The following is a 12,675-nucleotide window of genomic DNA, read 5'->3' on the forward strand; positions in this document are numbered from 1 at the left end:
TGTGTGTGTGTGTGTGTGTGTGTGTGTGTGTGTGTGTGTGTGTGTGAGTGTGTGTGTGAGTGTGTGAGTGTGTGTGTGTGTGTGTGTGTGTGTGTGAGTGTGTGAGTGTGTGTGTGTGTGTGTGTGTGTGTGTGTGTGTGTGTGAGTGTGTGAGTGTGTGTGTGTGTGTGTGTGTGTGTGTGTGTGTGTGTGTGTGTGTGTGTGTGTGTGTGTGTGTGTGTGAGTGTGTGAGTGTGTGTGTGTGTGTGTGTGTGTGTGTGTGTGTGTGTGTGTGTGTGTGTGAGTGTGTGTGTGTGTGTGTGTGTGTGTGTGTGTGTGTGTGTGTGTGTGAGTGTGTTACAGATCATTCAGCTCAAACCTTCATTTCTCACATGAGGACAGACAGACAGACAGGTGGAGAACTACAGTAGATGAACACAGCTCTATCAGACAGACGTGAGCAACAACGGTGAGACGGTCATCCTTCACCTGCTATTGATTGAAAACTGCACGACCTTTTTTATGTAAAATGACCTGCTTTTAGTTTTGAAAAGGGATGCTAAACTGCCATAAAACCACACACTATTCCAAATGTTCTGAAGGAGAGCAGCAGTGAAGGTCAGAACATTTGCCAAATAAGAATTTTATTAGAGCAAAGCATATCATAAGCTTTCAGAACACCTGGAGTATATGGCATGAGTCACACAGGATTATATTATACTTTTGCATAATTTTTCGAAGCATGAAAGTGGCACTCGCACTCGTGTTTTTTTTTAGAGAAGTTGCCAGATGCCACCAGCATTTTTGATAATTTCAAATTAAAGTTTAATGGCACACAGAATATTTTGGTAACACATTTATTTTGATGGTCCCTTTTGAAGATTCTGTTGACGATATGTAATGTTGCACCTACATGTCAACAAACTCTTATTAGAGTATTAATAGACTGTCTACTTAGTCTTGTGATGGTCTCCAAACAGATGATCTACTGTCTATAAGTAACTTTGCAAGTACAAGTCAACTTACTGTAATCCTAACTCTGCCAGTCTACTAATACTCTACTAATACTCCAATGAGAGTTAGAAGATGTATAGGTGCAAATGTTACTTACAGTGCCTTGCGAAAGTATTCATACCCCTTCATTTTTTTCACATTTTGTTATGTTGCTGCCTTATGTTAAACTGCTTTAAATTACTTTTTTTCCCCACATCAATCTACACTCCCTACTCCATAATGGCAAAGCAAAAAATAGGTTTTTAACATTTGTGCAAATTTATTAAAAATAAAAAACTGAAAAGATCCCGCTGCATAAGTATTCATACCCTTTTCTGGGACACTGGAAATTTATCTCAGGAGCATCATATTGCTTCTAGATGTTCCTACACTTGGAGTGGAGTTAAACTGTGGCAAATTCATTTGAATGAGTCTGATTTAGAAAGACACACACCTCTCAGAAAAGGTCTAACAGCTGAAAATGCAGATCAGAGCAAAAACCAAGATAACTGCCTGTAGAGCTCAGTGACAGACTTGCGTTAAGGCCATGATCTAGAGAAGAGTTCAGAAACAAACATTTTGTATGAATATCAGAAGTAGGGGTGTGCGATATATATCGTCTGTGATAATTGCATTTGTTGTTTTAATGATGTGGGATTTGAGATTATGGAGTATATCACAAAAACCAAACAAAACACACCTAAAGTGCATGCATACATCAAATTTAGTCGGTTAGATTAGTGCATGTGCACATTTACACTGTGTTCTTTCAATGTATGATTTAGTCTATTAAAATGCATTTAGAATGATCACAAAATTCGAGATATAGTGAAACGAAAATTTATATATTTATATAATTTCATATACAAAGAGTGCCAGTTTTCACCTCCAAAAACGGCATGATTACAAATGTGATGATGGTTTCATAGAACAGTTCAATAATCAAGAAGTTAATATTAAGAGACGTACATTTTAAACACCTTATTGCCTGTTTTTGATCTATTTCGCCAACAAAAAGCATTCCAAACGCAGCCACAGAACTGTTTTGTGTCTCTGAGTAAAATGACAGTGTTTCGTTCCTGAATAAATCAACTGTATAAATTCAGCTCAATCGCAATTCAGATCAATTAACAGTGACTTGCTGCCACCTACTGGCAGTTGTAATTTCACATTTAAATTAACTCTTCATTTTTTTTTAAATAATCTGAAATTTCAGTATTCAACATTTTTGTTTAAATTAAAATATCAAAACATTATGCACTTGTAACTGCAGGTTAAATTAATTCATGTCCCTCTGAGTTGAAATAAATAGTGTGTAAATGCATCTAAATGCCACTTCAGATGCAGCTCTGTGTGTCCTCTGCATTGCAAAGATGAATTTTGTTGATACAGATTTCCACTGCCTGGCAACATCCCAAAAATGTCTTATTAGTCTAACTGACTGATTCAAAGTAAGAATTTGGCTTTGTAAAGGTAAAATTGCAGATCAAATGTAAAAATCTATTTAAACTCATTGGAAAAGATTCATTTTTATCCCTGCTATGAACACTCTGCAAAATATTATCTAATTATCTGATAAAATCCCATTGTTCATTTCTGTCAATATCGCACACCCCTAATCTGGGGTCCGTTCTTCGTACGTCGCTAACTCAGTTAGCTGGATTTGATTGCTGTGGATTTGTCCTGATCTTGGATAGTTTCGTTCTTCGATGCGCATCTCGGACTTGCTGTCATAGCATCAGGTCCGTAAGCTTAAACAGGATTTAGGCTGCGCTCCTGGAGGGTTATGATTGGTTGAAATGGCGAGGTCACATCTGATTGGTTAAAGAGCACGACTGACGCAGACTGACTCAAGTGGGAAAAGAAAAGTATCTTGCAAGAAAGTGTAGAAAGTGTACATATATATGTACACTACCGTTCAAAAGTTTGGGGTCAGTACATTTTTATTATTTTTTTTTTTTTTTAAAGAAATTAATACTTTTATTCACCAAGGATGTATTAAGTTAATAATTAAAAATTTCTTAAAAGTTAATAATAAATAATTTACATTGTTATATATATATATATATATATTGAATAAACACTGTACTTTTTAAACTTGTTATTCATGAAAGAATCCTGGAAAAAAAAAATCACAGGTTCCAAAAACTATTTGTCAGCACAACTGTTGATATTCTCCAACATTGATCATTCTGATAATAAATCAGTATATTAGAATGATTTCTGAAGGATCATGTGACACTGAAGACTGCAGTAACAGCTGATCAAAATGCAGCTTTTCATCACAGGAATAAATTCTATTTTAAAGTATGTTCAAATAAAAAACATTATTTTATATTGTAAAAACATTTTGCAATATTACTGTTTTTTTCTGTATTTTTAATCAATTAAATGCAGCCTTGATGAGCAGAAGAGACTTCTTTAAAGACTATTACAAGTCTTACTGACCCCAAACTTTTGAACGGTAGTGTATAAAAAAATAAAAATATAAATAAAATAACATATCAAGGAAAAAACATCTAACATGGGCAGCATTAACGCATTTAATTTGTTCACTACTTTTTGCCAGCCCTCTCTCCTTGCTTTTCCAGCCTTTGCAGTTTTCCCTTGCATTTTAATTAAACTCTGAAACTCCTGAAATCCCTCAATCAAGAGTTCTTGCTCTGCTGCAGAAAAATACTGAGCGCACTCCTTCGACATGTTCGCCGACCAATCAAAGAGTTGCCGATCAATGTTTCTACTATCGATACGTAGCCCCTTTTAAGCCACCCAGTGATCTCAGATTACTTCATCCAGCTAAACTAATCATCAACAACAGGTGCGTTCGGAGAACCGGAATAGCCAGCTCATAGTTAGCGCGATGATTTGATCTTGGATGTAGTAAGCGAGGTACGAAGAACGGACCCCTGAACATGCAATATGCTCTTATAGCACTTTCATTCTGTAACGTTAAGCAGCTTTAATTTATATCCTGTTTAATGTTTGACGATTGCACTATTTTACATATGCATCTTCTTACATACAAGATCACTTGTTTCTGCTCTTCTTCACTGTTTTGGTTCAGATGTTCTGTATTCTTTAAGAAGACGCATAACAGCTCCTTCTACTGCATAGCAGAAAAAACACGGAAAGTGCATGAGCAGGACATTCCTTAAAACTTCTCCATTTGTGCTCAAAGACGAAAGAAGGTCCGAAGACTTCAGTGAGCAAATAGTGATAGAACTGTTATATTGGGGTGAACATGATAATTTGGTGTCACATCATTATTTGAAGTAGTCATATTACACAGATTACAATCAGACTAAGAGTACAGTCAGAATTACAATCAGACTAAAGAGTTCTCTGGATCAGTGGGGCTTCTGAGCAAAATCATGGGTAATGTACTTCTTCACCAACATGATTTAAATAAGACGTTAAAATAATGCAGCTTTATGACTTTATCAATCCATTACCAATGCGTACTTCACAGCAGGTCTGTCTTTAAAGGTTTATAAGCTATCATTAAAAATCAGTTCCTCTAGAGAAAATGAACATGATTGTACTCCCAGAACCGACTGTAACATCCTATCAGTGAGAAGATCATCCTGCATTCAGACAGAAACGCAGTAAGGCTCCGTTCTAATTGACTTGAGAAAGATTGCAGAGATGCCCGGATGCTCACTAGTAAGTGACCTCCAGCACAGAAGCGTCAGTCTGAGATTAATGGAGCGTATCTGCAGCGAACGGCCCACCCAGGAGCAGCGGCGCGGGCCGTTCATCACCCGTGAGTGAGTGTCAGCGCTCCGGACGCTTCCTACAAACCCAAACCCATCCACATCGACCACCAAATCAAGTTCTGATCACGAATACAGCGTATAATAAACAAGAGATATCACAGACTACAGACAGCAAAAGGTGCTGCTCCTCCTCAGGATTGCTGTTTACCAGCACTGACTCCAGATTCACAACCACAAAAGATGATGAATTCATCAAGAGATATTCAACAAAACAAAGCATGTTTATGTTAAAAACATGAATGAATATCTCTCAGCGGTTATTGAATCAAGGCTTGTTGTAACTAATAGAATATAAAACTCTGAGAATCTGACCTGCTTCACTTTTATGCCCTCGTTTCTGAAACTCAAACTCTGGAACACAGTGTGTGTGTGTGTGTGTGTGTGTGTGTGTGTGTGTGTGTGTGTGTGTCTTGAGGGCTGAAAGAGTTTCCTCCCACGCAGGGTAAAATTAATTGCCGTCCCCTCCAGACACCAACACACAGATTAATCACCGCACACCTTCACAAACACCCTACTGCCGACACACACACCACAATACAGACTTTATCAGACCAGGAAAACACACACAAACAGCCCACAAGCCAAGGTCTTTATCACACACAAACACAGGAGAAAGCAGCGATGGTGAACAGAGAGTGAGGGTCAACAACAGCCTGACAGCCTCCATCTGTCCTTCATCTCACTCTGAGAGACAATTACTGCAGAGACCAAGAAAACCCGTTAGTAATTGATCTCAGAGAGAGAGACGGGCTGGTGATTTGGGGTGAATATTGGAGGAACAAACTGAAGCTCCACAGAAATCTAGATGAGAAACAGGCCATCTAATGAAGCCATCTATATACTAATGAAGAGACACAGACACAAATATCTACCTCACTGATAGAAAGATAGCTAGATAGCCATTCCAATGTTTGTGTCCAATTATACCAGATTTACACAATACGGTCTTCAAGAGAACACACTCACTCATATCCATCTGCCATTGCAGCTGCTATTGTTTTGCATTCATTTCAGTCCATGGTGTGTATTTGAAATTCATTTTTGCTTCCTCTTTTTTAAACAAAACTACTAATACACTGGAGAGGTTTGAGTTAACAAAGTATTTTGCGGTGAATAAAAGCTGCATGTTTACCCAGAAGCCCCACTTGTTTACAGATGGAGTACGTATGTATATCTATGAGCACACATGTCATTTCCCGCTTCCCCTTACTGCTCCAGCTTTATATCAGCACTGAGTGAAAAGAGCAGGTGTTTGTACTTATTCAGGTTAAAATCCTCCCACACGCTGTCCAATCCGCCTATAAGACATCAGAATGAAACCAGACATGTAGAGCTCAGACAACTCCTCTCACAGACTCAAAAGACCTCAACCTACACTCTGATAAACATTGGGTTGTTTCAACCCAACTTTGGATCAAATATGGACTAACCCAGCTTTTGAGTTAAAAATTTAATGTTGGGTTAGTCAAAATTTGACCCAAAGTTGGGTTGAAGCAACCCAGCATTTTTTAGAGCAGGGGTGCCCAACCCTGTTCCTGGAGATCTACCATCCTACAAAATTCAGCTCCTGTTTTAGAGTGTACCAACATCACCTGATTCTGTACCTGTAAGTACAAATATACACCATTCACTGTAAGCCCCGCCCTCTAATATGAACAAGTCACTCTAAGCTCCACCCTCAAACAACCACTGTTCACTGTAAACCCCGCCCTCTAATATGAACAAGTCACTGTAAGTTCTGCCCTCAAACTTACACCACTTATGGTAAGCCCCGCCCTCTAATATGAATAAGTCACTGTAAGTTCCGCCCTCAAATATACACCACTTACGGTAAGCCCCGCCCTCTAATATGAATAAGTCACTGTAAGCTCCACCCCCAAACATACACCACTTACGGTAAGCCCCGCCCTCTAATATGAATAAGTCACTGTAAGCTCCACCCTCAAACATACTCCATTCTAGTAAGCCCCGCCCTCTAATATGAACAAGTCACTGTAAGTTCCGTCCTCAAACATACACCACTTACGGTAAGCCCCGCCCTCTAATATGAACAAGTCACTGTAAGCACCGCCCTCAAAAATGAACAAGTCACTGTAAGCCCCGCCTTCAAACACACACCACTTACGGTAAGCCCCGCCCTCTAATATGAATAAGTCACTGTAAGTTCCGCCCTCAAATATACACCATTTACGGTAAGCCCCGCCCTCTAATATGAATAAGTCACTGTAAGCTCCACCCCCAAACATACACCACTTACGGTAAGCCCCGCCCTCTAATATGAATAAGTCACTGTAAGCTCCACCCTCAAACATACTCCATTCTAGTAAGCCCCGCCCTCTAATATGAACAAGCCACTATAAGCCCCGCCCTCTAATATGAACAAGTCACTGTAAGTTCCGTCCTCAAACATACACCACTTACGGTAAGCCCCGCCCTCTAATATGAACAAGTCACTGTAAGCTCCGCCCTCAAAAATGAACAAGTCACTGTAAGCCCCACCTTCAAACATACACCACTTACGGTAAGCCCCGTACTCTAATATGAACAAGTCACTGTAAGTTCCGTCCTCAAACATACACCACTTCCGGTAAGCCCCGCCCTCTAATATGAACAAGTCACTGTAAGCCCCGCCCTCAAACATACTCCATTCACTGTAAGTCCCACCCTCTAATATAATCATTTCACTTTAAGCCACTCCCTAAATATACACCAGTCACTGTAAGTCCCACCCTCTAATATGAACAAGTCACTGTAAGCCCCGCCCTCAAACATACACCACTTACAGTAAGCCCCACCCTAAAAAAGGAACAAGTCACTGTAAGCCCCGCCCGCAATCATACTCCATTCACTGTAAGTCCCACCCTCTAATATAATAATTTAACTTTAAGCCACTCCCTAAATATACAGCAGTCACTGTAAGCCCCACCCTCTAATATGAACAAGTTACTGTAAGCTCCGCCCTCAAACATACATCATTCACTGTAAGTCCCACCCTAACAGAGTTTTCAACTCCACCCCCAACTGGCTAATCACATTGACTGCCGTCTGTAGCCGTGCTTCAAGTTGAACACACCAGTCACTGTAAGCCCCGCCCTCAAACACACCAGTCACTGTAAGCCCCGCCCTCAAACACACCAGTCAGTGTAAGCCCTGCCCTCAAACACACACACACACACACACACACACACACACACACACACACACACACACACACACACCAGTCACTGTAAGCCCCGCCCCCAAACATACCCCAGCCAATCCATTTAGGCTGCTCCTCTATTAAGTGCCACACCCCCTCTGTCATCCCCACCCCCTCCGGTCCCCAGGTATGGCTCTTACTATGTGAAGCTCCAGATAGTCCCCGAGACCCTTGGCGCTCTCCACCCGCACTAGAACAGCCTCCTTCAGCTGAGTGCTGAAGCCCACGGCCAGCCGGTCTGCCCGCGTGCTCGGCCGGTCGTTCGGGGGCCACGTGTACGTGATGAGGGCTCCTCCACGGCCGAAGATGTAGGTAGTCCCAGCTGAAACAGACAGACACAAACACACAATCAGTGAGCAGATAAAAACACTGGCAGAACGTTTGAGAGAGCAGCTAAAGATCAGCGCGTGTGACTGTCTGTCAGATGAAGGTCACTGCATCTCTGCTCAGGCGTCAGCTCTCTGCTGTAATGAGGCGCCGCTGAGCTCATGTGCGCTTCCATCTGCTTCAGTCGTGTGTGTGAACGGACGCTCATGACTGATTGTGTTCGAGAGACTTTCCAAACGCTTGGCTCTGCAGGTCTGAGATCGAGTGCCAATCAGCACCTGAGAACAGAGGCCTAATGGACCTTCATCAGAGCTCAAGACTGACTTCATACAACAAGCAGATCATGCAGCCAAAGAAGAGCTGGAAACACATCTCTGCACAAACATCCAGCACACACACACACACACACACACACACACACACACACACACACACACACACACACACACACACACACACACACACACACACACACACACAAACAAACATGATGGAATGAGCTTAGGGCTTTTCATTTCTCAGTAAAGAGGAAACAAAAAAGATTCCCTAAGATGATAATTAAACGCTTTTCTTTAAAACATGCTGTTGACAAAATATATAATGACGCTAATTATTTAGAAGAAAAATCTAGAAAGTTTATGCAAATATGCTGCAACAAAATGTGCAGTTTGAGCTCATTTATATTTTTGCATATTTTTGACTGTTCTTTTGAACTTTCTATTCATCTGTGAATCCTGAAAAAAAATGCATGTCCATTTTTCAACATTTTCAACATTGATAATAATCATACACCACCGGTCAAAAGTTTGGGGTCAGTAAGAGTTGTAACGTTTTTAAAGAAAGTTTCTTATGCTCATCAGTGCTGCATTTATTTAATCACAAATATAGAAAAAAACTGTAATATTGCGAAATGTTCTTACAATATAAAATAATGGTTTCTATTGTAATGTACTTTAAAATATAATTTATTCCTGTGATGCAAAGCTGAATTTTTATCAGCTGTTACTCCAGTCTTCAGTGTCACATGATCCTTCAGAAATCATTCTAATATACTGATGTATTATTAGAATGATCTATATTGGATCTATATTGGATTATATATTGCAACAGTTGCCCTGCAAAGTATTTATTTAGAAATTGTGATATTTTTTTCAGGATTCTTTGATGAATAAAAAGCTCAAATGAACAGCATTTATTCAAAATATAAATATTTTCTAACAATGTAAGTATTTGCTATCACTTTTTATCAATTTAACACACCCTTGGTGAATAAAAGTATTAATTTCTTTCAAAAAAAAAGAAGAAGAATAAAAATTTACTGACCCCAAACTTTTGACCGGTAGTGTACATGTTTCTTGAGCAGCAATTATTAGACTGATTTCTGAAGGATCGTGTGGCACTTAAGACAATGATGCTGACAAATTCGGCCTTGCATCACAGCAATCAATTACAGTTGAACAGTTTTCCATGTGAATCATATTTCAGTGTTCTTACTGTATTTTTGATTAAATCAATTGGGAGCAGAAATCTTTCAAAATGTAAAAATGATCACTTTCTGCAGTCAAGTTTATATGAATGCATTAGGTTGACTCTTTAATCAAAATGCTTTGAATGGCACTGAAGGTGTGCGTTTGGCATTGAACTCATGCATTCCTTAGGAATCAAACCCACGACCTTGGCTTCTCTGTTCTCAGTGTTTGAGCTGCTGGAAAGGGATTAGTGCTTGTTCTGAGCAATAACCCTGTCTAACACTTCTGACCATTTCCTTCTGAAAAGCAGAATGTGTGAAGATGAGAAGCGCTTGAGAATGTCAGCGAGTTTAAGCACTAATAATTCAACCTGGAAGAACAAAAAAGCGAATTAAAAAGCCTCTCGTGTGACTCGTGGGCAACAGAACATCAGCCACACCTCCGCAATTACAGCCTGGCCGAGAAACGCCGTCACGGCCCAGCCGTTCAGAAACCAGCAGCCGTTTACAACCGATTCAGAGCCCAGACTCCATCGCTTCCCTCGGGCTAAAGCCGCTTCACGCTCGTGCTGCCGGTTGTAGTATCTGGCAACCCACTAATTATCAGAGGAAAAAAAAAACATCAGAGAGACACGAGAGCCTCACGGGAAACAGAGCGAGGAGGAGGAGAGCGGAGGGAGGAAGGCAGGACTGAATTGTTTTAGAAGAAGCCAGATGCAGTTTCCTTTCATCGTGAAGCGACGTCACGCAAACCCATTCTCCAAATGCAAAAACAAAGAGAGAGTGTAAAATGGCTGCCGGGAACGAGAGGAGACATGTTGAGAGTCTCTTTCTCTCTATCCCTCCAATCTCACTCCTGCTCCTCATGAATATGAAGCGTGACTGAAATGAGAGCGAACCGCAGGGATGCACTTCCACCGCAGCTTCATTGTGCTCAACTCATTCTCACTCACAAACACACACCTCCCTGGAGAAATGATCACTGACTGACAGACAAACATGCATCTGAGTGAATGAACTCGTGTGTGTTTGAGAATGTCATGCTGTCAGTTCTGAAATCACTGTTTGAATGAACAATAGTAGTTTATTACTGATCACTTGAGCTCAGGTTGTGTTTAGTAGCTCGATGTTCAATGCAAACACACAGTCCTGAAGAGCAGCGGCTGAAGCTCAGATCTGGAATCACTGATCCTCATAAACCTCACAAAAGTAATGCAGACCAACGCAGATCAATCTGATAAACTGGCACACATAAGAGATGCACCAGAACACACATCATCTACATAATGTAACCATACTGCAGTGCACGTCTTCAGATCAGCACACCGACTCTAACCCATCTCAATTAACTTGATTAAAGAAGTCATCGGATGTCCATTTTCTACAAGTTGATATGATTCTTTAGGGTCTTAATGAAAAGTCTATAATATACTTTGGTAAAAAAAATTCTTAATAGTAGTGTAATAAAACACCCTTTTACTTTGTCAAAATCAGCTTTGCAAAAAATCAACTTGTTTCATTGCATGTACCTTTAAATGCTAATGAGCTCTGCTCGCCCCGCCCCTCTATGATGTGGGATGATGAGCCGTAATGTTTACTTTAGCCGCGACAATTGCCAACAAGCACATTATTAAGAAAGGTCGTTTGCAAAGATGCATAAAAGACCCTTATCCTGACTTCTGCTGTGGGTGAAGCTGCATCAGGAACGATTCACACGAACACAGACGCATATGTAGATCGGGATCAGTGCTTTCCTTTTAAAAACGAAAGTAATGTTATTCTCTGCGTCTTCAGCGGCTCAGATGTCTGGAGTAAATGACGACTGCTGTGTTCATGATTACATCCAACAACAGAACACCTCAATCGCTCAATTAGAGTCTTCCTCTGCTCCTGAGTCACACAATGGCAATCGGAGTCGGACTGTTTCAGCTCGGTGAGGGCGGGGCTAAGGTAAGATGCTCATGTCAATCAACTATCGTGGGAGTGGCCTCTGTATGTGTGTCGTCACACCCACAAGAAGCTGAGAATGACCTGATTTTAAAAAGGGGATATTACTTTTAAAGATTAAACAAACACCACTGGGTGTATTTTTATCATTGTAGGGTGGTTGTGTTCACAAACTGACAACACACATTAATGTTCACACAACATGAAAAAGTGAGTTTTGCATCCAATGACCCCTTTAAAGAGGTCATATGATGCAGTTTCTTGTTTTCCTTTGTCTTTGGAGTGTTCCAAGCTGTTTGTGCATAGATAAGATCTGTAAAGTTGCAAAGCTTAAAGTCTCAAAAACCAAAGAGATATTTATTATAAAAGTTAGGACTCAGCCACACCTCCCTAAAACGGCTCGTTTAAACAGTCCTCCAGTGGTCCACGTCACGGCGTGAGTAGATTAGCGTAACACCACCCATATGTATATGGAAAGAAAGAAGGCCTAACTTTTACCAGCTGTAGTAGTGTTGCAGCCGCATGTTGTGGAGACGCAGTGTGTTTCATTGCCAAAGCAAAAGTACTTTGTTTGGCCTTCCAAATGAGGACACAACTAGAAATTCCAGAACAGTACAACGCAAACATTGGAGTGTGTGATGCGCATTTAACGGAGGACTGTTTCCTGAACCTGAGAGACCAGCTTACAATGCCAGCTGTACACAAAGGGTTAAGGCTATAAAGTGGGGCAATTCCAGTGTTGCAAGGACAGTCTGTGCTTCTGACTCGCAGCCTGTAAGTACGTTTTCATATTTAAAGAATTCAGTAGTGACTTTTCAAACGTGAGTTTTGATCAGTGTAGAGTAGCGCTTGTTGTTTTTCATTCTACGATCACAAATACAGACATGGTGTTATGTTTATGTGACGCGACACAATGCAACACGTAAAAAGACAGTATGAGTCATTATAAGCAGTAGTTATTTCTCCACTGGATGCAACAAATGCCT

At 40.6% G+C, this 12,675-nt stretch overlaps 1 protein-coding gene across 8 annotated transcripts in view; it reads right to left on the minus strand.

Annotated features, from left to right (window-relative positions):
• nrxn2b (neurexin 2b) overlaps positions 1-12,675 on the minus strand; it is a 537,859-nt gene that overhangs the window by 50,442 nt on the left and 474,742 nt on the right. For all 8 annotated transcript variants that reach the window (XM_073836530.1, XM_073836529.1, XM_073836528.1 and 5 more), the window contains one exon: positions 8,088-8,269. In XM_073836530.1, coding sequence (XP_073692631.1) covers positions 8,088-8,269 — 182 coding nt within the window. The remainder of the gene's footprint in view (positions 1-8,087; positions 8,270-12,675) is intronic.

The sequence above is a fragment of the Garra rufa genome, chromosome 3 (assembly GCF_049309525.1).
Source record: "Garra rufa chromosome 3, GarRuf1.0, whole genome shotgun sequence".
NCBI lineage: Eukaryota > Metazoa > Chordata > Actinopteri > Cypriniformes > Cyprinidae > Garra > Garra rufa.